Here is a 27,421-nt window from a genome sequence, read left to right as displayed (position 1 = left end):
AGAAGAATAGATGGATCTACCCTACCATGTCAATTGTCTCCTCTCAAGCCTGATCTTGCCCTCTTAGACCCAAGCAATTCTCCTACTCCTTTTGTTGATCCATCTTTTGAGTTGCCTATTGATGTTCGTAAAGAAACTAGGTCTTGTACTATACATCTTGTGACCTAAAACTGTTTCTTATGACTCAGTTTCTCCTTCCTACTATAGTTTTGTGTCTTCTCTATCATCTATGTCCATTACCCATACCTGGCAGGAAACGAGTGCAGACTCACAATGGCAGGTAGCTATGGTTGAAGAGATGCAAGCTCTAAAGAAGAATGAAACTAGGGATCTAGTGTGTCTTCCCTCACAGAAGAAGACGATTGTAAGTGGGTCTTCCCAATGAAACAGAAGGCTAATGGTACAGTGGATCGGTACAAGGTCAGATTTGTTGCCAAGGACTTCACTCATACCTATGGGATCATCTACCAAGAGACGTTTGCTCCAATTGCTAAGATGAACACAATTCGTGTTATCTTAGCTTGTGCCATCAACTTAAATTGGGATCTCCAGCAACTAGATGTGAATCAAGTATACATGGACATTTCTCTTGGGTTCACTTACTCCAAAACCCAAGGGAAGGTATGCAAGTTGAAGCGTGCATTTTTTGGGCTGAAGCAATTCCCTTATACTTGGTTTGGGTGTTTCCACAACGCTATGATTGCTACAGGCTACTCTCAAAACAGTGCCGACCACATTCTGTTCATCAATAGATCTAGTGGAAAGATTGCTATCCTGATAGTCTATATAGATGATATTGTTGTTACTAGAGATCTCTCGCCTTAAGAGATACTTAGGTGAAGAATTCGAGCTCAAAGATCTAGGACAACTTTATTACTTCCTTGGCATTGAAGTTTTCAAGCCTTCTCGTGGGATCTACTTGTCTCAACGGAAGCATGTTCTTGACATTCTTTCGAAGCCAGCAGATAATCCTATTGAAGCCAACGGTCACTTAAGTAGCAAGGAAGGTGACCTATGGATAGAGGGAGATATCAGAGATTAGTGGGGCACTTGATCTATCTTTCTCATACACGCCCTGACATAGCATACGCCCTAGCATAGCATTTGTCATCAGCCTAGTTAATCAGTTTATGCATGATCCCTACTCAACTAATATGGAAGTTGCTACATACTCTCCGCTACTTGAAATTTGCTCCAAGGCGTGGCATCTTTGTTTCTCCTAATGATCACCTAAGGGTAGAGGCCTTCACGAATGCTGATTGGGCAGGTTCCCCTAATGATTGCAGATCTACTACTATAGTTTAAAGTATCGGTACGTATCGTACCGTATCGGTTTATACGTATCTGTATCGGGTCTTACCAATACGATACATTGAATTTTTTAAATCCTTTTGTATCGATATGTATCCTACGATACACACTGATACACCACCAATACACACCAATACAATATGTTACTCTATGGAAAATAAAAAATAAGGTGAAATGTATGTATCGGTATGTATCGACCGATACATACGTACCAATACTGTGCGTTACGGTCATACAATGCCCAAAATGGGTTATTTTTCATAAAAACACGATTTTTTAGGGGTTTTTGTTACGAAGTTGCTCCAAGCCATTTTTTCTCTCTAACTAAAGTGGAAATTAAGGTTGGGAACAAGGATTTACATTTATGGGACTATTACAAACTTTGGATTCTTAATGCGATACTCACAATTTAGTGTTTATGAATAATACATGTTATATATAGTTTTTTTATCTATTTTTTATGCAAAAGCATATAAAAAAGTGTTTCTTATCTATTTGAGCGTATCTTTAACATATCTTAGCATATCTTCGATACGTAACTTAATTTTGGCTGACTAATACGACGACCGATACCGATACTTTAATCCTTGTCTACTACTGGTTATTGCACCTTTGTTGGTGGTAGCCTTTTTACATGGTGAAGCAAGAAGCAAGTCGTGGATGCTCATTCAAATGTTGAAGCAGAGTTCAATGCCATGGCTAATGGCATTTGTGAGCTCCTACGACTTCATATTTTTCTCATAGATTTGGCTGTCCCTACCACCCTTCCTTTGAAGCTCTTTTATGATAGTAAATCTGCCATTAGCATTGCTCACAACCCTATCCAGCATGATCGAACCAAGCATGTGGAGATCAATCGACACTTCATCAAAGAGAAGCTGGATATGGGTCTTATCAATGAGCCTTTCCTTCCTAGTAGTGAACAATTGGTTGATGTTTCTACTAAAAGCCTTAGTATTAAGATGTTTCATCATATTATCTACAAGTTCGGCATATGTAATATTTATGCACCAGCTTGAGGGGGAGTTGTAACAATTGGTTTTAGGGAAAGTGTCAAATTCCAAACGGGTCCTTAGGTTCTTAAGGGGTTTAATGGTCCTTGTAATATTTTATAACTTTCTCTCCGCCATTATAAATAAAAAGGGCTGGTGTCATATTAGACAAGTCATTATCCCACCCAACAGTATAATAATGTGTGAGTTGCTCATGTGATGGTAGTTTGTCAAGTGCCTGGAAATACTATGATGGAATGGTGATGTACTGATATTGGTAATATGATCCTGTAGATTCTATTTTTGGTTTAAGTTTTATGGTCCAAATGTGTTGCAAAGTCGATGAATAGAACCAGTATATTTTCATTGTTGAATGATTCAGGTTAGATGGCCCAAGTTGATTGAGGTTTAGTTAAATGGTTTGGATATGAATTCAGCCAGAGTGTTGCATGTGAGTTGCATAGTTGTCACGGCGTCAAATCAATCCAAGGAGGTGGAGGGGTGACTAATCAATTTGGCGATGAATCGTCCGTTATGGCGTTGCCATGGCGGTCAAATCGCCCATGTGTCATTTTTTTATTTTCCCTATTTTCTAAAATTATTTAGTTTGCTACGTTTTATTTTTCCTATTTTCTAAAGCTATTTATCATGCTACAAGCTTACAATATATACCCTATAACATATAAAACCAACATTAAGCAACATCAAATCATCAAAAAATCAACATAGCCATATCATGTCATCAAAATAATTGAAATCCCAAAACACCAATAGCAATGTAATTTTTAGATGAGAATATTCGTAGACTTAACTCTTAAGGGGTATTCCTTAATAGTGTGTGTGAGTAAACTAAGGTACAGGTTAAAAAAAAAAAATCCAAGGACAGCAGCTACTCGCAGTTGCAGGGCAGGAGCAACCATGAAAAAGGAAGAAGAGAATAAGAGAAGCAAAGAAGATGAGAAGAACAGAAGAACAGAGGCGATAAACCAGAAAAAAGAAGAAGAAGAAGAGAAAGAGGCGATAAAGTATAAACCAGAAAAAAGAAGAGAAGAGAAAGAGGCAATAAAGTACAAACCAGAAAAAAGAAGAAGAGAAGAAGATCAAAAGAACATACCCAGCGACGCCGGAGCAGGAGCAGGAGCAGGAGCAGGAGCAGCAGCAGCAACGCCGGAGCAAATGAGGAGAGTCTTCACTCTTCCATCTTCACTAGTTCACTTAGGGTTCAAAGGTTGAAGAAGGGCCGCGACTTTCTTTGCTCTTTAAGTGACATTTATTTTTCCCTTGGTACAAGTTAATGGTCTAAATTTACATTTTTATCCCTACCAAGTGCCAATAACATTATTAGAAATAGAATCAATTTATTAATTAACAATAATAAATTTAAAAAAAAAAAAAATACAAAATGGCGACCGATTTATTGGTTCACCCACATTAGTCGTCGCCAGGGACGATTTGACGACGCCAATCGACCCTTGGCGGTCGATTAATAACCTAAAAGGTCAACCGATTAGCTCACTCTAAACTGCCAGGATGCCTAATCGGCACCTTGGCGACGCCGTGACAACTATGGTGAATTGGCAAATGGATAATATTAGAAATCCATTTTATTTTCCTTAGTTTCCAAAACCCTACCATTATATTTTTCTAAGTTTCCAAAACCTTATTCGATTGTGATGAGAATCTTGTGTAACTGAAATTGGGAACCCTTCCCCATTCGGTTTCTTTCATCCCAAGTCTAGATTGACTTTTCTAGAAGATAACCTCCCAAGTTTGTGTGAGAATTATTTTATGTTCAATATTTATCCCTAGGAAGGAGAGTCCAAGAGAAGTAAAATATAAAGAGGATAATTCTAGGGATATATGGAATACCTTTACAGGCATGGACAGCCCCTTCTAATGAGTCGAAGTTTCTAAAAAATAGGGAGATAAGATAGGGAATAAGAAGAGAGTGAGTTGAGAGACAGTAGGAGAGCCAAGAAGGGTTGGACGGTTAGAACAGAAAAAATAAAGGAGAAAATGAAATAAAAGACATAAGAAAGGAAGATATGAAATAGGAGAAAGTAGGAGAAGAAGGGAAGAAGTGGGACTCTCCCTGAGTCCCTTCCATACGTGCATACAGCCTCTTGGGGGAAAGAGAGAATAGGAGCAAAGAAAAGAAAGAAAGAGGAGGGGATAAAAAGATGGAGATAAGGAACAAGGAGAGGAGGGGATAAAAAGAGGACCCTCTTCACGTCTTGGTTAGGCAAGTAATCCTCCACAGTTTCGGTAAGAGAAGAAATAGGAGAGATGGAATCCGAGAAAGAAAATAGGAGAAGGTTTGGCACTCCTATGTGTGTGCAACATATTTAAGAAAGGAAAAATAAGGAGATCATCGAAGTATTATTTGGGGTTGGAAACTTAGTGTATATGTAGCTATTAGACTTTCCTAAATAGAATGATAAGGTTTTGACTAAGGGATTGTGCAACCAATTTGGGTCTCCCTAAAAGGAATGGATTCTAGAACGTAGAGGAATCTCCCCTTATTCGTGTAAGGCCTTGGGAGGTTTATTTAGAGAATAAAAATATATATTGAGAGAGTACAACCAAATATAGAGAACTCACCCCAAGATGTAAATCGTGAGAGAGTGAAAGAAAGAGGAAAAAGAGTAGGGATAGAGGAAAAAGGAGAGAAAAACCATATTTGCTCCCTCAACCTTGTTGAGGCATTTGTTGGAAAATTGAAGAAGAAAAGTGGGAAAGCATACATCTACTTTGCTGCCATTTCAGACTTAAAGCAACTCATGTCAGAATCGGTTCAGCCTCTCTTGGAAAATTGAAGAAGATAGATAAGAGTACTGCTGCTGTCCTTTGCTCTTTGAGAGTAACTAAAATTACTGCGCAAGTCTCAGAATCTACAGCTTACTCTTGTTCAAAGAAGAAGAAAAGGAGTTGATGAAGTTGCTGCTGCGTACAAGATCTGAGTTTCATTGCCATTATTTGAAGATCTTAAGAAGAAGAAGGAGATCATTGCTACTGTATGAAAATCTGAAAGGCTGCTGATATTTGACGATCGTGTTTTCATCATATGTTTAATTGATCCAAGTTCAAGTTGCTGCTATATCGATTGATTCTACTGTTCTGAAATTGAATGATCAAGTGCTCATTGTTTGCTGCTACTGTTGCTGCCAAGATTTGAAGAAGGAAGAAAGTAATGCTGCTACTGTTCAATAGTTGCTGCCACTGTGTTTATATTGAATGGTGGTTTGAACAGACGTTACTGCTGCAATGTAGTTGATACACTTGCAGCAATTTGAAGGGATCTTGACTGGTGTTGCTGCTACAGGACTTCAGATTGTGTGTAGGATATTTGTTGCTACTGTCTCATCAACTTTAAGTTATATTGTTGCTGCTATTGAAGGAGATGTCAGTCAATATGGCTGTACATTATTGCTGCATTCAAATAGAGATTCTTAAATCTGAAACAAGGAGTCGAGATCAGATTGAAGGAGATATATCAGGAACCCCTCACATTGAATATGCAAGACTATTGGCTCTCAAAGGGGAGAGCTTGAAGCCATTATAGAAGAGAATACTAAAGGAGTTAGATTTTAAGACGACAAAAAAGCGAGAAGAAAGTTTTTCCGATTGTATTTCTTGTACTTTAATGGCGATCTGAAGAATGGAGGAGAAATTATACGACTATTGCACTCTTGGCTATGAAGTCACTCTCCTAAGAAGTTGCACAAAGCTTCTGAACAGAGCAAAAGTTTGGATGCTGACTGAACAAGATTACACCAAGTTTCAATCTCTGAAAGTTCAATTTCAGTAAGTCTTTTACTGCCTAAAGATTGAGTTCAGACAATCATTATCCTAGAGTCATATTATTATTGGCTTTGTGAGTTAAGTTGTCTGAGGACGGATTTCATTATCAATTATTTGGTTCAGATTGGGTTTAACTGTGTGCAATATTGCCTTTAGCAATTTAAATCTGGTTCACAGAGGAATTACATCAAAGTCTTCTTTAGTTGAGAATCGATTTAAGAAAATTTAGTAGCAATTACAGTCGCCGATTTCAAATTAATTTCTCTACAGTTACAGGGTCTATTTAAAAAAATCTGAGGTCGAAGGTTACTGCTTATACAAGAATTAAATCTTAGAGTTTAGTTACTAGTTGTAAGTGATTTAAACCCTAGATTATCCGGGACTATACAGGGAAGATTTAAGGTGGACATGTGTTTCATCAATCTAGGATCATGATGAAGGGTACTCAAGTTGACAATATGTTAATATATAGGAACAATTTTTTTTTTTTTTTTTTTTTTTTGGATGAATACATAAATTCATTACCAAGAGAGAAAAGAATGTACAAAGGAAAAGAGAAAGGGGGTCAAGGCTCACCAAACATTGGCAGCCAACAAGACCGAGGCAAACAAAGGACATAAAAGAGAGGTCCGAGGACCTACAACACCAGCAGCACTAAAACATGATACATCAATTGGGGGGGTAAAATGGAAATAGTCAGTCCCCAGGAAACAACAATGAGCATGCTCCTTGGGGAGTCTCTGATAGTATGATGTCTAATGAAATTATGAAACCTAGTTTGGAACTAACATCAAAGTAGATGGCTTTCCAAATCATGTCAAATGAACAGGAATTGGAAGTCCATCTACAAAGATTCCGCTCCATCCAGATATGGTTATAGAAACACAAAAAGCCAGTTTCCCCACAGTATCGCATATGGACGGTCCACCAAAAGTCATGTCAACCCAGATCCATTCTCTACTCAAAAGGAGGATACGCCTGCTGAAAGGCCAGCAGGTAGAGAGGACTTTTTTTCCAAATGGAAGTGGAGAAGGGGCAAGAAAAGAAAAGAAGTGTCAACATCTTCGGTGTCGTTCCAACATATGCAGCAAGAATGGGGGATGGAATGTTATGGTAGATAAGGACGGACTGCGTGGGAAGGCAGTTTGAGAGGGCTCTCCACGTTGTAAAGCAGTGGCAAGGGATATAACTTTTGAACCATATGATGTTTCTCCAAGGGATGAGAGGAACCATTGAGCGAAAGAAACCCCAAGTAGAGTTCAAGCAGAAAAGTCCCGAGGGGGACGGAGACCAGATGATCTGATCACATCTAACGCGATGACTAGGTGGGATGGGGGGAAGGGAAGACCAGAGATCAAAGAGGGGTAATGGAGGAGGGAGGGGTCCAAAGACCGTGGGAGATGATGGAAGCAACATTTGCAGATCTACCAATGCCAGGAGTAAATTGTCCTGAGAGAGAACTTAGGAAGGAGGATGCCCGAGGGGTGCCAAGGATCAAGCCAGAAGGAAGTGGAGAAGCCATCTCCAATGGAGTGGGAAATGGCTCCAAGCGCAATAGGTCTGTGAGATAGAAAGTTCTCCATCAGAAGGAATGGAGGCAATCCATAGAGTCATTCTTAAGAAGATGGGAGTAGACCCATGAGACCCAGATATTGTTGTGCTTAGAGTTAATTTTCTAGATGAGCTTGAGGGTACCAACGGAGTTAACATCTTTAATGCTTCCAACCCCGAGGCCTCCTTTAGCTTTTGGCCGACAAATTTTGCTCCAAGAAAGAGAGTGGAAAAATTTGGCAATGTCAAAGCCTATTTAGAGAAAGGAACAAAGGAGATGCTCAATGGATTTGGAGATGGCAGACTGGAGAGGAAAGATGCCCGACCAGTAGAGATACGTGGATTGAAGGACTAAACAAATGAGAATAAGGCGACCAGCATAAGAGAGAAGCTTCACTTCCAGAGCAGAAGCTTTTTCTTAAGAAGGTCCAATAAGGGAGAGCAATGGTGAGCAGAGAGCCTGGAAGAGATGGGCAAACCAAGGTATTTAATAAGGAGAGATACCAAGGTGAAACCAGTGATGAGGAGGGTTGCCTGGCAGGAAGCAAAGACACCGGAGAGAGAGATTTGAGGAGGTTGATGTGAAGACCGGAAAGGTCCTCAAAGAAATGAAGGGAGGACATGATGGATGATAAGGAAGAGGGGTCGGCCTTAGAGAAGATCATAACATCGTCTGTAAAGGCGGCGTAAGTGTGCTTCAGGGATCTGCATTTGGGGATTGGAGTGATAAGATGCATATCAGTGGAGAACTGAATCGAACAAGAGAGGATCTCGAGGCCGAGGGAGAAAAGGAAAGGGGAAAGGGGGCAGCCTTGCCTAATACCAATGATGGAGGGGAAGTGTCTGGCAGGGTTACCATTAATGAAGACAGAGAAGGAGGGGGAAGAAATCCAAGAGAACATCCAGTGGACAAAAGACAAGGGGAATGACATTTGAAAGACTTTAGAGATGAAGTCCCATCTAATGGAGTCAAAAGCTTTGCAAATGTCAATTGGTGTTGACGTCAAAGATGTGTGGAACTTTGTCATATCGCCTACGTTTTTACTGCATTTCATGTGGACTCATGGAATGTTTAAGTATGAAATGCATGGACTTACAGGATGCTAAGAATGAATTGCAAGAACTCATAGAATGTTCAAGAATGATAAAATTGCCACGAAACATTAATAAGACTTTGATTAAATGATAAAGAATGAAAGGAAACTAAAGGTTAATGAATGTCCACCCTATCAAAAGACTCGGGGTCCCATCAATGGACTTGAGAAGGATAAAATGGACAGGAATGAAAAAGCAAAGAAAGAAACTTTAATGAAATGAATGGTAGAGAACCCTATATGACTACCACCCTTTTAAGTAGGTGTTTAGGGATTGACGAGGGCATGTCCACCCTGTCAAAGAACTCAGGGTTCCCATCTAAGGACTTGGACTTTCCATCAAAGGACTTAGATATGACAGGAGGTGTTGGCCAACGGCCAACCATATCAAAGGACTCAGGGATCCCGTCAAAGGACTCGCGATAGGCAGCTATGTTTATCATCTGTGTCTCCTCACCTTTATGATACATTGGGTAGTTTTTACGATAAATTACTTGCGTAAGGATCTAAAGGATATACGATGTATTTATTATGGATTTCATTGACCAAGCATGAAGATTTATGAAAGAGTAAAAAAAACATGTTTATGCCCACATTTTACATACATATTTAGGAATGTAACATGTCTGTTTTTTATGTATTTCATGAGCATGCCTATATTATGGTTTCCACCAGTTTGCATGCTCTATTTTTTATGTATTTCATGACATGGTTTGCCTCATCAGGCTTGTGAAGCTCACTCCCCCCACTTTCCATTTTCAAAGAGCCGGAGTCTATTCAATTCCACTGTGCAGAGTGCCCTTTCGGCAACAAAGGTCGGGAGCTCCCTCCTGCTTAGCACTCATTGGAGGGACCTTTATTTTTTAGATTTTTGTTATAAGTATGGATGATTGTAGTTATTATTTTGTGAACTATGGATGTAATGAATTAACTGAAATGCATTATATGTTTCGTGCACGTCTAGTATGCCACCAGACATTGAACCAATGTCCAAGTTATTCCCAGGAGCAAGAAAGGTTTTCGAAAAATTAAAATTATGAGCCTTTCCAAAGTTAAGGCTTCTACTAAAAGAGAGAAAGTGAGAGACACGAATCAGCAGTTACCACACGGCGCATCCGTGAAGGCCAGCACCTTACCTTTTATCCAGGCTTGGGGCATGACACTATGGTTCCAATTCTGTAGTCTGTACCACACAGGATGATCCCTCTTTTTTGTTGTGTTTTTAGTTTGTTCATAGAGTATAAGGGAATATGAGATAATGTGTAACAACTGACAAGTACACTTTTCAAAACCTTCCCGCATTTACCATGTGATGCAGATTAATAACCAAAATAGGCTTGTTTTATTAGGAATAAGCCTAGGGTTGGGTTGTCTATGTGTTGGGCCTTCAGTCCATGTGGTTTGAAGTGTATTGGGCCACTTTTATGGGTCTAAAAGAGTGGTTCTAAGATTGAGTACGGGATTACTAGTTAGTTTCCTTTTTTCATTAGTTTCCTTTTTAGTTGGGCTTTGATGGGGTTAATCAGTTTCTAATTTCAGTCATTAGTTAGTTTCTAAATTCAGTCAAAAGTTAGGGCCCGTTTGATAACGTTTCTGCCGTTTCTGTTTCAAGAAACGGCAGAAACAGAAATTGTTGTTTCTGGAAACAGAAACAGGTAAGAAGGGTGTTTGATAAGAAGGGTGAGGTTTCAAGACCCACGAGTCCCCCACAACACCAACAAGCTCACCATCTACGCTTCTGTATTTCAATTCCTCCAAAACAGTAACACCTCCATCATCAACCGACAAGAGCTTTAAATGGAGAGGATGGGCAAGCATAAGCAGGTCTCCCCATCCCTTCTTCTCCCATTTGTACTCCAAATGGAACGGCTGCGTGAACACTGCATCTCCTGACGTCGGATAACAAGCACTGAACCGATAAAGGATCCTTTCGTATCTTGGATCAGAATCCGGCAGCACCGCAAACCTAATTATTCCAGAGAATCGATCCGAAGTGATGAGGGAGATGTTGCTGTGATTCAGTTTGATTGGAGACGAACTGTAGCAGACCCATGTTTGATTGTTGTTGAGACAAATGATGTGCTTTGTATGGGAACTGTTGGGAGTGAAAGAAAGAACAGCATCGATCGTTGAGATAAAAAGTGGAGTCGGGTTGTTGACGGCGCAGGTTACAAATGGGCTTCCCCGGACGAGGTAGAATCGCAGGTTGGGGACATCTAAGGTCACACTAAGATCGCTGAAAGAGGAGATGATGTGGTTTTCATGGGTATTGGTGTTCTGGGTTGCTGAGATTATGAGTTCTTGATTGAAAGTTTGGTAGATGAATGCCGAATTGGAGGAGCGAGATGGGTAGCAGAGGGAGAGGGCAAAGGAAGATGATTTGATGAGATAAGGGTGTATGTACTCCGGCTGATCGCCATTTTTGAGAACGAAGTTCTGAAAAAATGAATTTGTGGGCAGAGGCGATGAGAGGAGGTGTGGAGAGAAGAAACGAGATGGATCAGAAAGAACTGCTGATGGGTCTCTGGGAAGAGGAAAGGAAACGGGGGTTTCTGTGAAGGAGGTGGCATGGTGGGTTCAGAGGGAGGAGGTGAGGGTTCAAGGAGAGGAGGAGGCAGCGGAGGAGGGTTCAATAGGGAAAGGACGAAGGAGAAGGGTCTGTAGTTGCAGATCTCCCCTCGAATGAACAGCATAAATTCCCGTTGGTTCGTTGTTGGTTCGTAGGTCATCGATTTTTTGTGCCCCTTTTTTGTTTCGAGAAACGAGCGAAACAAGTAAAACTTGTTTCGTCATTCATGTTTCTTAAAGCATAAATTGTTATAAATTCCAATTTATGTTTTAAGAAACAAGTGGAACAGAACATTTTTACCAAACGGTATTTATACCGTTTCTATGTTTCTGAGAACAAGAAAACACAGAAACACGTTTCTGGTTACGTTATCAAACGGGCCCTTAGTTTCTAATTTCAGTAACTGTATTTTCCTAGTTTCTATTTTCAGAATTGGAAACTAGAGGAGTTGTTTTTTATTTAGTTTCCTATTTCAGTTTTGGAAACTAAACTTAGTTTCTATTTTGTAAACCCCCCATCATTATTATAAATAAATGAGAGCTCTCATTAGTAGAGCCATGATTTTAAGAACAAAAAAACTCTGCTGCTGCTGTTGCAATGTCTCTGCTGAGATGATTCTTGTGTTTGATCAAGAACAATGGGGCTGGTGTTTGATCTGGTCCACGCCTTACGGTGACAAGCCCGGGTGGTTCTTACTAGTGTTTTCTTCTTCTCAAGTTTTATTTTTCAAGCATCTACTACTGTTCAGAATATCAGGTATTTATATCTCTGATTTCTGCCCAGATTTTCTGACAAAAGAGCCAATCAGCCTCTACTGTTGGTATTAGTTCCAGCCGTCAGTTTGCTCTCAAATTATGGTCGACTGTTCTCCCATTCCCCACTAAGGATCGATCCATACTTGGGCTGTTTCTGTGCAGCCATTAGAGAGATTCAAAATCTCCCATATTTTGTCCTGTAGTGATTTTTTCCAGAACAGAACCAGAATCGATTGTTTTGATCTGTCCTATTCTGTTTGTGTGATTTCTGCTGTCGGTTTGGGACTGTTATACCATATTACTACTGCTGGATCATTTTATTTGATCAATTATAATCTGACCTAAGTAGTATTGGATACTGAAATCGATAGCTGCTGGTTTGCCTCTAATTTTCTGTTGGTCTGCTATTTGCTGGTGTGTTGAGATTGGTTGTGATTGTTCTTTGATTAAAAGTTCCTACAGTTGAGACTTGGTTAGACTCCCTATCCTAGTCTACATTACCATGTGTTTGGTTGTTCTGAGAATGTCTTTTGGGGTTCGCACCTTTCTAGCAGTCTATGGTGTTTGCCCAAGTAGGCTTGTTACAAAATCCTCCCAAGATTGGTCGGATATTGAGAGAGAGCATATAAAGGATGGGTTCCATCCACTGTTCCAATCACTTATAATTTTTTAGTAAAAGCAAACACTAAATTGGAGAATGTCTCATTTTTTTTCACTTTACTTCACTATTCTGCATTCTCACACATTTCACTTTCACACATTTATAAAATTATCATGACAACCAAACACAGCCTTAAAGAATATTTTGAATTTTCATTACACCAGGCAACGTTTCATAATCAACTAACTTCCTTGGCAAGGCAAACAACTAGTCATCAACTAGCCAGCTTAGCTACACATCACATTTTTGGTGAATCAGAAACAGAACAACCAGTTCAAAGAAACTAAGAAAGCTAAAGGAATGGCATTAATCCCTTGAAATTTATTGGCCTAGAAGATCTGAAAGGAGGTATCCATCAATTTATGTCTCACCATTATGTACAGAATTTGTAATTCAACCAGGAGCAGTATTCACCAGAAAAGGACGCAAGAATGCATTATTACTTCAACTAAGAATAATCATGGGAAAAAAAAATCAACATGAGAAACTCACCAGTGAAAATAGGTTCATTGAAGATTTCATTTTCGTGTAATTGCTTCTCAATCATCCATATTTCAGGACGGGTACAAGGAGCTTTCCTTTGTATTCGGCGTATGTCCTCTGTATTTGTCAGTTGCTGTCGTATTGTACTATTTAAGAAAAAGGAAGGAATCAATATGCAAATATATGGCTCTTGCTAATAATCTAATTACAATCCAAATCCATTATAACCAACTTTCAGAAAACCTAGTGCAGCAAGAAAACAGAATAAACTGAGTAAACAAAGGGGTCAGGGTTCATCTTCTGCATGCAACTCCCAAATGTGGACTGCCCCAGAGGTGACCATTCAATTGCAGAAAGGAAAAACACAAAGAACACACTGGATCAGATATATTCAAGATGTAAAATTTTTTGTTCTTCATCTAAGAAAATAAATAATCCAAACATACAAATTTTCCAGATTCACTAGCAGGCAGCTATGTGCCATGGGAAATCTTGAAGCTCACCATTCCATCAAGCATTCACTAGGAAAGTGAACAATCACTGAAAACAATGGGGTAGGCCAAAGAACACCAGTAACGAGTGTAGGCTGCACCTTGAAGATTTTAAAGGGAAGGCTGAAGAGGCTAGGGTTGAAGCCGTGAGAAGTAAATGGCAGAACAGAGCTTATGGAGATGACCCAACCAGTTGGGATAAGGCTTAGCTAAAAGCTAAAAAGGGAAAAGTAGGAAAAAGGCGAGAGCATATTAACTGAAGCATTATAGAAATGATCAAGAAAGTTACATACTCGCCATGCAAGACCATGGTATCATCCACAAGCACCTTCCTCTTAGAAGCATGAACACGGGTTCCTACTCGAAGACGTTTTGAAGATGGTACTTCAGGTGGTGGAGTAGGTCTCACTTTCAAAGCTGAAGATCTCCTTCCAACTGAAGCACAAGTAAATTCAGCTAAAGTCACGACCTTGACCATAAATGCATAATCCTCCAGTGACATTACTATTAGATAATAGCACTCTTAGCAGAATGCAAACTATTAATAACAATAACAATAGGGAAATGGTTCTCTGAGCCACCAGGGTGGGGGAGCCATCCAACAGGAAGGTGGGAGACGGTTGGTCAATAGGGGCAGAAAGGAGAGAGAGAGATGGCATAGCCCACACCGCTTGCTCAGAGACACTTTTCCCATAAAAATAACAAGAAGAAGAATAACAATAAATAATTAATAAGACAAAAATCATTTCTCAACTTTCAGGACAAGAACCAATCTCTTACCTAAAATGGATGACAACAAATCATTATCATCAGGAATGGAATCCAAATTTCTTGACTGGGGCACCCCGGAAAGCTCGGCTGAATTCCCACTCTGCAGAACTGGTGTACTTTCTATCAAGCGACACCTTTTACCAGAAAGGATTTTGGACACATCCCCACTTCCTTTGGTTGGGTTTTCTTTATCCGGAATCGGTTCAACCATTACATCAGCTCGTAAATCAGCTCCTGCTGGTACTGAAAGCAATGTTTCAGGTGCAGGTAAGTCAGAACCGGCTGAAAGATTGGAAGTTTGTATTTGAGTGTCTTCTAGTATGACACCATCCAGGTGCTCATCTAACTTTCTAAGTGCCTGAACATCTTCAGGCTGAAATGGTTCCACGATCGAATTTCCATCCAAGCCTTGGTTACACCCTTCACCTGGAAAGTAGCAACATCTATAAACAAAAAATCTCAATGCAATTATGTAGCAATATAATATTTATAGCTTATCAGACCTTGCATATCAGCAGAAAGTGCAGAAGCCTGCGGCATATCCTCCCTTTCTGCTGTCTTGGTTGAGCATAGCCCATCTCCCCTGCATGACATGTCAGGGATATTTTCTACTAAACTACCATCTGGGAAAGATGATACACCGTGTTGGTTGGACTGTAAACTGCATGGCTGAAGCACATGGCTGCCAGCATGACATTTTTCACCGGGGCCATATCTATTCAAAATATTGGAATCTTGTCGCTGTGCAGAAGCATTACCTTCAGCTTGATCAAGCTCATGTGTACCTGCTGATCCTGACAGAAAACCAGTAGTAGACTGCAATTCTTGGCTACAGGAACACGATTCAGCACCATCTCCAACAAGTTCCACGCTCTTCAAAGCTTCCGGCTCAAAAGTCTCCTTGAATGAAACAGCGTCATTATCACAAGGTGGTCTACCAAAGGAGTCCTCCAGCAAGATAGCTTCATGAGAACAAGCTGGAAATGCAACAGTTGTGTCAACAGCAATTGCTTGGGTGGCCATACGTTTTGCATGTATTTGATCAATGGGGAAAATATGAATACCCAACCCATTGTTACTTAAAACCCCTTCCTGACCATCCAACACAGCCGCAATTCTGTCTGAACATTCCGAAACAGGAGAAACTGGTTTTGGTTGTTCAGCTAGAACCGAAGTAGGTGAGGAAACCAAAAGAGAAATACCAGATGTTACTGGGTCCATACTTTCTGCAGATGGTGTAGAATTTCCTTGTTGCTTCACATGGATGGCCTGAACACCACCTGTAAGAGACTCATTTTTCCCACTGGGCATGCAAAGGACATCAGTCCCAGAATTCTCATTATTAAGCAAAGCACACACCAATGCATTGTTCACATTTCCAATTTGAACATCTGGTCCTTTCATAGAATCACCCGGTTTCCCTGTCACCGCCAAATTTATTGAATTGCAATCTTGAGATTGGAATGGTGAAGCCATTTTATTAGGATCCTCTTCAACATTGACCAGGATTGCATCTTCTCCTAACGCACTGGTTGAAGGGGACAGGGTAAACTCAACCAAATCTGTCAAAGGATTTGCCAATTGGCCCTCAATCTGTTTGTACCGAAAGCCCTCAACATGATTTGGGCTTCTAATTTGAGCAATATGAATGGCACATTTATCATCCATCTTCATCTCTTGGGCATCTGAAACAATCTGTTTTCCACTACTATCAACCAATATGACTTCTGGAATTCCAGCTGTCCACTCGGTATTATTATCATCCCCAACAATGTACATGCCAGTGAACGGTTTCATGGGTTCACAACATGGCCGAGGATCCACACTGAAAGTAGAGAAGATAAATAAAATGAGACAAATAATACTCTTATGGCTTATCCTGCTAATGCCAGAATGATACCATTCTTATGATCCACAAAAAATGAAAAGACCAAATGGCTATGAGAGAAAAAGTTCATATCAAAACTCGAAAAAACTGAATAAGCAAGTACATATTCAGAACTACAAATGGAAAGAGACATTACTTCTCTACTGAGGCAACCAAATCTTCAGCATGTTGTGCTGCTGCAGCTTTATCTAAAAACAAGTCCTGATTTTGTTCAAGTCAACAACAGAAACCATCATTACAGAATTAAGTAAGAGAAATATGTAAATCAGTTCTTCAATTGTAAACCATGATAGGAACTAGAATATTCAGCTAGAACACTACTTGACTAAAAAAAAAAAAAAAAACTTTCAGCTATATAAAGGAAAAGATAAGATAAACAAAGACACTCAATGGTTTCTGGCAATCATGGTTTAAAGTATCAGCGTGTACCGTACAGTATTGGCCGATATGTATCGGTATCAGTCAGTATCGATAGATACCCATACGATAGATGCAGTTTATAAAAAGAATTGGGTATTGATGAGCATCATTGAGTATCGTACCATATCATAAGATACTCCACGATACCCATCAATACTCATCAATACGTACATTTGCCCAAGTGAATGAAAGTTTAAGGGTATCGGTATGTATCAAACTGTATCAGCCGACATGGTACAATACAGTACTGATACAGCTCAATACACTTGATACGTCTCTTCGAAGGGGGAAAATGCCTTTTATGAAACCAGTATCATGAACAGACGCTGTGAGGTGAGTTTTTGGGCATTTTTGCAGAGCTTCGGATAATGTTATTGTTGCTTTCCATTGTTGCGCTGTAGGGATTAAGTTTCTATTATAGACAATCCAACCCTTGGATTGAGTCATCCTCTTAGTATGACATTCCTCACTGCTGGAATTGATTGTCTAAAATTTGAAGTCCATCAGATTAGCGGATTTGGAGTTTGATCTGTTTCTCATTACTTTCTAGTTCTGGTTTTGTGAGTTTATTGCAAATCTGTCCGTTAGATCCATAGTTGTCAACTAGGCGTCCAAGCGGTCTAGTTGGGATCTTGCACTTTATGTCAAATATCATTTAAGCAAATGTCCTCAAGATATTATCCATAAATAAGAAAATACCTCCTATTTAAATCTAATAAAAATAGTTTAAAAATCAAATTCCAAAGGGACAAAAAGTCGACCCCCAAGTCCAAGAACAAAAAATGGAGCATTTGTTGCCCTCCTCCAAGCATACCTAATGTCTTAAGGCATTATTTGGAATTCTAGGGGCCTCAACCCCCCTCTCCTAAGCATGCGGCTGTGCGATTGTTCATCAAAGAGCTAAGATCCTTCTGCTGTTTGATTGAAACCCACGTCAAATAGTCCTCCATGGCCAGGGTTGTATCCACTATTGGCCCTGGTTGGATTTTTCCGTCTAACCATTCCTCCCACCGAAATGGCCGTATTTGCTTCATGTGGGACAAAGCCAAACTCAAGGTTTTCCTCCTACCTTCCTCCTCCTAGTTCCTCCATCTCTCTACTACAGATATTGCCTGCAGCACCACCTTCTATCTCACTTCTATTTATGCCTCCAATCGAAGGGCTGACAGGGACTGTCTGTGGAATGATTTTTAGGCTTATTACAAATCAGATAGGCTCTCAACCTTGGGGGATTTGTGAAGACTTCAATGTGGTCAGATTTAATCATGAGAAACGAGGGGGGGCCCTTGACATTACAAATGTAGAGGCTTTTAATGCCTGCATTGATGGCATTGCTATTGATGACCTTAGATGGTCTGGAATTGAATTTTCATGAAATAATAAAAGATCAAGGCAGGCCCGGATTGCCTGCAAGTCAGACAGAGTTCTTGTGAATGAAGCTTGGCTCACTGCCTTCCCTTCCTCCCCATGCATCTTTTGAAGCCCCAGAAATCTTCGATCATAGCCCCATTTCCCTCCTAATCCAGCCTTACACCTCTTTTGGTCCTAAACCGTTCAAATCTTCTTCTTTTTTGACATGTGGACTTCCCATCCTGATTACCCCAACAATGTCAAGGTAGCTTGGTTAAAGCCTGTCCAAGCCTTCTCCAACCCCGTTTTAGCCTTGGCCAGAAAGTTGATGAATGTCAAAGAAGCCCTCAAAACCTAGAATACTAACTCCTTCGGGAATATTTCTTCTCAAGTTATTGATTGCAGACACAAGCTCTCCTCCATCCAGATTCAGCTCCAACCTAACCACCACAATCCCTCTTTGGTTAAGGAAGAGAAAGTGGAGGCAGCTAACCTCTCTACCCTCCTGGCCCAAGAAGAGAGTTTTCTGAGACAGAAATCCAGGATCATTGGTTAGAGCTCAGTGACTCAAATACTGCCAATTTCCACAGATCTGTGAAAGCTAGAAACAATCTCAACTCTATTATCAAGTTGACTGCCCCAGATGGAAATCAGGTTCATAAAGTGGATGAGATAAAGAATGTTGTTGTTGACTACTTCAAGAATCTGTTTACGCTTACCCCTACTCCTGCCCCCCTCCATCCCAAATGGTCTCTTGAATAAATCCATCTCAGCCACTATGTCCAATATGCTTATGGCCATCCCCACTACGGATGAGATTACAGCTCCTAACCACTCCCACAAGGCAAGAAAAGCTCCCAACCCTGATGGTTTTAGTATGGGAATTATTTCCTTCTCTTAGGACCTCATCAAGGCAGTCAAGAGCTTCTTCTTCAATCTAGGTCAAATTAAAGGGATTAGTCACACCTTCCTTTGCCTCATCCCTAAGAAAGAGGGAGTTGAAGCTATGAATGATTTTAGGTCAATTTCCTTATGCAACCTCATGTACAAGTTCATAGCGAAAATCCTTGCAAATAGAATCAAGCAAGTGGTGGACTCCCTTGTTAGCAGCAACCAATCGGCTTTCATCCCTAGGAGAAGCATATATGATAACATCCTTCTATGCCATGAGATTTGTCAGAGGTTTTGATAGAAAATCTCATTCTTCTACTGCCCTTATGAAGATTGACATCCACAAGGCCCTTGACTCTTTGAGATGGGACTACATTGTCATAGTTCTTAACATGGGATTCCCTCCAGTTTTCACTAATTGGATTTATCACTGCATTGCTGTTCCTCGCTTTTCAATCTTGGTGAACGGTAGTCCAGCTGGTTACAGCTCCTCTTTTATGGGAAACAGATAGGGATGCCCTCTATCTCCCTACATCTTCTGCCTAGCCATAGAAGTCCTCTCCAAAAGTTTGCAAGTGGCCACTGATCAGAATCTTATCCTTCCATTCCCAAGCATAAAGCTATCAAGCTCACTCACATAGTGAAAATCCCAGCTAATGCTTCTTGGGTGTGACAAAAGATCATCGCTACCCACCTCTTTCTCTCTGCAGCCATCTCCTCTCAAATCGGTGATGGGGCAAATACTTATCTTTGGCTCGACCCTTGGAGAAAGATCATTGCTACCCGCCCCTCTATCCCCGCGTCTCAACAGCAAAGACATGACTCTACCCTTTGGATGCCTTTTGTAAATTTATATAAGTTCCATACACATAAATTAATATGCACTTAACAAACGCATTTCTATTTCTATTCTAGCCCAAAAATAGAAATTACGACATGTTATCAAAAGCATTTTTTTGCCCAGAAATATGGCCTAGAAACAGAAATACAAAAGTCATTTCTATCCAGAAATTTAGCCCAGAAACAGAGTGGTGATCATGCAGGCCCTTATCGGATCAGTTAATGGATATCCAGCAAACTCCCGAATTCAGATATGATATTAGCTTTTAAACTTCCATTGGATATCAGATTCAGATATGACATTCAGTAAACAGGTTAGGATTCGGATAGTAGTGAATTCGAGCCGAATCTGATCCGTTTACATCCCCTTATTAAAAAGGTATCGAAGCACTGAAAAGGTATGGGTTTTTTTTGGGGGAGGGTTAAATAAAAAGCTATGGTTTGCATCAAGCAGAAGTGAGCATTCATCAATTAGGATGATAAGTTGATAACTTTTAGCATGTAGGTTCAGAAAGGAATCATGCAAAGCATAGGTGCACCAAAACAATTATCCAAATGATGCCTGTACATCATGCACATATTACAAAATCCCTGCCTCACATCTCCCTTGAGAAGGGATGGGGGGATCCATAACATATAAACACATAAAGATTTCAAAAGAATAATTATATACTTCACATCAACTCAGCAAACCCTTGACCTATGGTTAAAGTTACATCACTGTTTGAAGGATTGTTCAACTTTGATCCAGGAAGTCATTCTAAATCAATAGAAGCCTTCAATCAGCTGATCCTGTTACACCAATGGGTCATGATTGATGCATATCAGATCATCCAGTCTTGTCAATGGACAGGGGAACCATCCAAACCAGATAGATCAACTGAGATAAATCCTTGAAAACATGCACATGTACACACATGTATATAAAGCAAAACTAAAATGTTTAAGATCAATGATCATGGTACAGAACAAAGTTATAGAATTACCTCGTCAAGATCTAAGCCAATCTGAGAAGTATCACCATCGCCAAACCTCTCTGAATTAAAAAGAAAACATGCAAAATGTGAATTTTATCCAGGTTCCTGGAACAACAATGTAAAACCCACCAAATCTCAAGCATGCCTTTCACCCAAAAAAAAAAATTTCTCAAGCATGCCATACCAAGGTAACTACTAACCATCCAATCCAAACTGTGAAGTGGAATAGACCACACCATCCATGGTATCTTGAAGTGTAATCTGCTCCCTTGCACTGACATGATGGTCGACATAGTTACTGCATGTATTAGAGATACAGATAAGCAATGTTGATTACAAATAAAAAAAAAAAGAAGGATATCCTCCTCTGACCACATAACACAGAGTACATGCCCCTATTCCTATAGTCTGACCAAAAGATAGTTAGCTAGAGGTAAGAACCATCATTAATGGGGTTCCTCTTTGGAGATCATATATGAACCAACCAATGATGGTAACCATTAAATCTATAGCATTCATTGAAAATTTAAGAAATCAGACAAATAGTCCCACAATGTGTAGGCTCATAGTTTTTCAAAAATAGTCCAAACTGGCAGTCAAACCAGAAAAAACAGAACTCCCTCCTTTTTTGGTTCACAGCTTTCCCGGTTTTTTCTGGTTTTCCCTCTAAAAACCATTAAAAACAAGAACAGCCTTTTTCCAGTTTGACCCTGATCAGGTTTTAGGAACTATGTGCAGAATTATAACCATAGCAATGAGTTAAATTTATATATAAGTAGTTTCTAGATGAGACCCTTAAATGGTGGATTCTGCAAACACTAGACTCCATTACCATATAATACAAAGACCATCACACCATAAGAGCAGATTAAAAATTTTTGAACCAACCCCTGAAAAAGTGCAGTGTCTGGTAGTTCGAAATCATCAAGATCAAAAGTCTCTGGCAAGGTAATAGAATGATAAGGCGCAGTAGATTCATCTGGCGGCAGATCGACCACAGTGGAACGAAAAGCCTGCTTTACCTTAAGCAAAGCCTCACTGCAATCATGGAAAAGATAATTCACCTTTCGAGAATATATCCTCACCACCCCAAGTAGAAGATGGCTAGATAAACGAAGAGCAATTGGTACTTCAGGGAAAAGAATTGAGTCTGCAACAGATGGGCATTCAATTAAAAGTCAGAGAAGTCAATAAGGAACAATTCATTGTAAAACAAAGGAGAAATAACACTGAGGCGCTGTTTTATTAGAAGTAAAATGAAGGGAAGTAAAATTAGATTAAAAAAAGATGGAAAGTTTTGCAATCATTACCAAGATTAATTTTCTAACTCAACAGCATACTAAATAAGGTAAAAAAAAATTAGCATGTATTTGAAAAATTATCAGCCATAGTTTGGATGAAAAATGAAGTAAAATTTGGTAACCATATTTAGTATGTTGCTGAGTTAGTTACACAATTATTAATGGCAATAATTGCAAAATTTTCCTTTTTGTTTTCATCATCATTTTACTTCACTTCACTTTACTTCAAACTAAATGGGCCTAAATGAACCTCAGTGTAAACTGCAAATCAAAAACAACTATAACAAACTAGGATCAAAGAAACGAACAGTTGTGCAAGAAAACAAAAGTTCTCTGGGTCTTTGCTCGACAGGAGATGAAACAAAGATTATTGTTCTGGTATTCAACTTCGTCAAAAAAAATTCTTCCAACTATTTCAAAATTCTCACCTAAACATGAGTTGAGATTCATGAACTTTTCATGCAACAAATCAACTTTAATTTCTTTGCCAACCAGACATCTATGAGAAATTTCCACTTCGTGCAACTTCTTTTTTATTTTCATTTCGTTCATCCTCTTGCCAAACAAGCATAGCCTATATTTAAATAAAAAGCATCAGTACATCTTATCTATGTAACATGGACATTATCAATCATTTTCAAGCCACTCTTTTAGAATTTATTATTTTCAATCTTTTCTGTCTTGGTAAACCTTCCATTTCAGTGCCAAGCAGTAACATTATTTTCCACTTCATGACATAATATTTTTTTTTCAATAGATAAGTATATACTATTTGTATTAGCTTTAATCGATTATTGCATCATTTGGCACTGGAAAGGGAGCTCCACTACTATATTATGACTCTGTTCCACTAGAGGTAAGATCTCAAGAATGTGGTGAGAACCAATTAGTAGCCAGCAGTGGATTGGCCAATCCAATCCGGTCAGATGTGATCAACTGTCTCTGATCCAAAATGCAGCCCAATCTGTCAATCTCTCATATTAGGAGAGAATTGCATAAAGCCAGACATCAAGAATAGTCCATAGATTTGATCAACCTTATCAGCCCATATAATTATTACTCCATTTCCAAATTTATACCATCCTTCACACAGATTCTATCAAAGAGTCTCCAAGTCTAAAGGTCTTTAGTAACAGACCCATGCCAAAGAAGCACAAGAGCAGACCGAGTATGCATACAACAACAACATAGCGTTTTCCCAACTAAATGAGGTTGGCTACATGGATCCACGTAAAGGGAAACATAAAGAAAGGAAAAAAAAAAAGGGAAAAATAAAAAGAAGAGGAAAGAAAAAGAAAGCAACAAAGCAGCACCACAGGAACATCCCACCTACAATCAGTTGGTAAAATGGATCTTTGCCAACAGCTCTATTTGAGGTCATACTAGAGTTAAGACCTAGCTTCTGCATGTCTTTTCTTACAACATCCTCTATGGTCATTTTAGGCTTACCCCTACCTCTTTTTACTCCTTCATCTGGATCTGGTCACTCCTCCTCACTAGGGCATCCTTAGCTCTCTGTTGGACATGTCCATACCACCCTAAACGACATTCTCGGAGCTTGCCTTGAATCGGGGCTACTCCCAAATCATCTCTAACTTGGTCACTCCTTATTCTCTCCTAGTTTTTCCACACATCCATCTGAACATCATCATCTCTACTATGCTTAGATTATCTATGTTATTATGCTTATTGACTGTCCAACATTCTGCCCCATACATCATAGCAGGTCTTACCACAATCCTGTAAAATTTCCTTTAGTTTTAGAGGAATACATCAATCACACAATACCCCAGATGCCCCTCTCTACTTCATCCATCCTTTTTTTTTTTTTTTTTGAATAAATAATTCATTACCAAAGAGGAAAAAAGAATACAACAGCTCTCAAAGAGGGGAGAGAAAAAGCAAAGGACAATCCCTCAAGAGACAAGAGAGGGAGTCCGAAGCAAAGAGGGGGAGAGGCCCCAAGACAAAATGATATGACTATTCCTAGGAAAGGCAATACAAGTGGAAGAAACACCAGAAATCTTTCCTTTGAGATCAACGAAAATGGATTCCCAAATCTTCCTGAGAGGTCGAGATTTGGAAGTCCATTTCCGAAGGTTACGCTCTATCCATTTCTAATTAATGGTGGCACAGAAGGCAAGCTTGCCTATAGAATCACAAACAGAAGACACGGCGAAAGTCATGTCGATCAAAATCCATTCCCTCTGAAAAAGGAAAATCCTTCTACTTCTAGGCCAACACTTTGCAAGGACACCTTTCTAAATAGAGGCAAAGAGGGGGCAATCGAAGTGCAAGTGGTTGATATCTTCTGGCTCTATTCCACAAATACCACACAAGGGAGAGATCGAGATCTGACGATGGATGAGGAACGTTGTGTTGGAAGGCAGTTGGTTAGGGTTCGCCAAACAATGAAGCTATGATGGGGGATGCGATGCTCGAACCAAATAACCTAGTGCCAAGGAGAGAAGTTCCCCCTGGTCCTAATATAATCCCAAGCCGCTTTGGAGTTAAAGTGGCCTGAGGAGGTAGGATCCCAAAGAGTATAGGCCCCTCTTTTTTGCTAAGGGCTGATAATGGGAGGTAGGATGTTCCAAAGAGCAATGAGCTGGGGGGGGGGGGGGAGAGTACGTGGCAGGAGGAGACCAAGAACACAGGGACATGATATCCCATGGAATGCTCGGAAAGCCCCGTATTGTAAATGGCTCTAGCACTTACAGCATGAAGAAGAATTCCCAAAGGATGCAATGATCAAGCAAAAGAGAGGTGGAGGTGCCATCAACAATCTAGGTAGAGATGGTCCCAATAACAGTAGTCCTAAGGGACACGATCTTGCGCTAAACACAAGAAGCATCAGATAAAATTGTGATTGTCCAGATGGAGTCTGAGCAAAGAAGTCCCGAGTACACCCAGTTAAACTAGATAATTTTCTTTTTTGTGACCAACATCCAGATCAACTTAGTAATGCCAGTAATGTTAACATCTTTGATACATCTTAGACCAAGACTAGTCTCAAATTTTGGGAGACAAACGGCTGCCCAACTTAAAGGACGAAGAAAATTGGAGATGTCAAAACCTTTCCAAAGAAAACCAGCCATAAGGGACTCAAGACTAGAGATGCTAAAAGAAGGGAGCCCATAAATGCCATACCAATAGATAAAGAGGCTTGGAAAACTGATCTTATGAGTTCAAACCTGCCCGCATAAGGAAGAAGCATGCCTTTCCATAACTGAAGCTGTTTTGTGATATTGTCAAGCATGGGTGTACAGTAATGAAGAGATGGTCTGCTTTTCTTGATAAGACCGGATTCTCCCTCGGCCATCTACCAGTGAAATATTTGGGGCTTCCTTCGATTCCAGCGGACAAAAGTGGCCCGCAGGAAGAAGAAAGAGAGAGAGAGAGAGGTGAGATGGAGGTGGAGAGATGAGAGAGGCGATGGAGATTTAGAGTTTTGGGGAAGAAGAACTCGCCTACTCATACCATGTTGATTAGGGGAATTGTGACTTGTGTCAATAGACTCTAGCCCTCCTTTATTTATAATAGTAGGGTTATGCGTACAAAGACACACCTCTATGGACAAATCTACCCTTATACCCACAATATACACAGACAAATCCCTAGATATCAATCGTTAGAACTGCCACTCACCCTTCAACATGGCATGAACAAGATGTGCTGCCAAGAGATTCCTTTGGGGCAGGCTGTCAAGAGAAACTTTTCCCATATTTTACTGAAATAACATATTCCTGGACTTCTTTATTAGTTTAGTGAAATATGCCAAAGCTCCAAAACCAGCACTTTGGTTCATCTCAAAAATTCATTTTGTATTCTGCAGCTGCTTTCCCTACAGACCTCATCAGTGATAATTTCCATGGCTTCTTTTGCAGTTTTACCCATTGTTTCCAACTTTGGAACAAATATGAGACGCTAGCAGTGTGCAAAAGCGACATTCCATTCTGAATAAAAATGTAAAATTACCAACTATAAAATCTCTTGAGTTATAGTAAATATGCCCAGCCAAAGAGAAACAAAAATACAAACGAAAACCAGTTCTAATTTAGATTTGTTAAAATATCCAGATGACGCACTAAAATTACACAACAAAAACAATTCTACATAGTAGCCTAAGCAAATAAATTTCAGGAGAACAAAATTAAAGCCGATCCAACTTAATTCTCAATTTTTCCTTCACCAAAAATAAAATAAAATAAAATAAAAAATCTCATTTTTGATTCCCAGAACCTTTAAAGATAATATTAGAGTAAATTTGAGTCCGACTTACCTCTCCGGTTTCTAAAGAAACTAAGCTACCTAGTTTAATCAAATGAAAGTAGAGTCGGTTTCCCTCGCTTCCCCTTTCATGAACTAAAATGCAAATGTCGAGAGAGATAGGGGGTATAAAGTGGAATTGATAGATTCACAAACCTCTCAAATCTTGGTAGTGGAATGAAACACAAATTCAGAAAAAAGCAAAAGCATTAAATTACAAATGATACTAACCCACAGAGACGCCAATATCAGTATCCGCCACCTGATTCTTCCGAAGCTTCCTTTCCAAATGTGCCGCAATCCATATGGTTCCAAGTGGCCCCTTCTTGGCCAATATAAACTGCGAATAAAACATCTTCCCTGACACCTCACTGAAACACTGGAGCTCTGGTGCTTCAACAGAACCGTTGACGAGCTCCCGAAGTTGTCGTCCACAACAAACCCTAATATTCCTCAAGTAACTGTGAAATTCCAAGAACTCCAGAAGGAGAGGAACTCGAATCTGAATTGTAGAGATGCAGATAGGGTTTCGAAGAAACTGTACCGAGTTAGGAATTAGGATCAGAGAATCTCGAGAGCGACGATGAAATGTCAAGTAACCTGCCTTTTTCCACTTCGCTTGGTGAAATGAAATTCTTAATATTTTATAGCATACACGGAAGATGGAAAGCTTGAAAATCAGGGAATTTGAATTTTCCGAATTTTTTTTTAATAGAATTTGAGCGTTACCTAAGGCTGCGTTTGTTTGTAGGGCAGTATGGGATGTGATTGTTAAGTAAGCGAATCACTACGTGTGGTGGGATGTGGTATAAGAATAGGAAAAGAAAAGAAATAGAGAGTTGGGGATTTCCCACCCGTGTGTGCATTTGGTTGATCTGGAAGAGGGAAAGAATGAGGAGGTGTGGAATTCAATGCTATGTTTGGTATGCGGTCTCATTCTCTAAATACAGAATGCATTCTTGGTGGAGAATGAAAATATTCTTTGGATAAATGTTTAGCTAAAATG

At 39.8% G+C, this 27,421-nt stretch overlaps 1 protein-coding gene across 2 annotated transcripts; it reads right to left on the bottom strand.

Moving 5' to 3' along the window:
- Positions 1–3,593: 3,593 nt before the first annotated feature.
- On the bottom strand, positions 3,594–27,300 carry LOC122069793 (sister chromatid cohesion 1 protein 4-like). 2 transcript variants are annotated; one of them, XM_042633883.1, is made up of 11 exons: positions 26,647–26,783; positions 22,575–22,720; positions 21,734–21,995; positions 21,046–21,143; positions 20,855–20,904; positions 16,504–16,568; positions 14,983–16,304; positions 14,489–14,905; positions 14,002–14,143; positions 13,227–13,363; positions 3,594–3,622 (listed from the first exon to the last, which is right to left on the bottom strand). In XM_042633883.1, exons 2-11 carry the CDS (start codon positions 22,696–22,698, stop codon positions 3,609–3,611), a joined length of 2,631 nt encoding a protein of 876 aa, XP_042489817.1. In that variant the 5' UTR covers positions 22,699–22,720; positions 26,647–26,783; the 3' UTR covers positions 3,594–3,608. The 2 variants fall into 2 exon arrangements, with proteins under 2 accessions (XP_042489817.1, XP_042489816.1); XM_042633882.1 differs by lacking the exon at positions 22,575–22,720 and having other exon boundaries at positions 26,647–27,300.
- Positions 27,301–27,421: the final 121 nt, after the last annotated feature.

This window comes from Macadamia integrifolia, unplaced genomic scaffold, assembly GCF_013358625.1.
Source record: "Macadamia integrifolia cultivar HAES 741 unplaced genomic scaffold, SCU_Mint_v3 scaffold713, whole genome shotgun sequence".
NCBI classification, from domain to species: Eukaryota; Viridiplantae; Streptophyta; class Magnoliopsida; order Proteales; family Proteaceae; genus Macadamia; species Macadamia integrifolia.
Note: the sequence above shows the minus strand (reverse complement) of the source record. Positions and strands in the feature narration are given on the sequence as shown.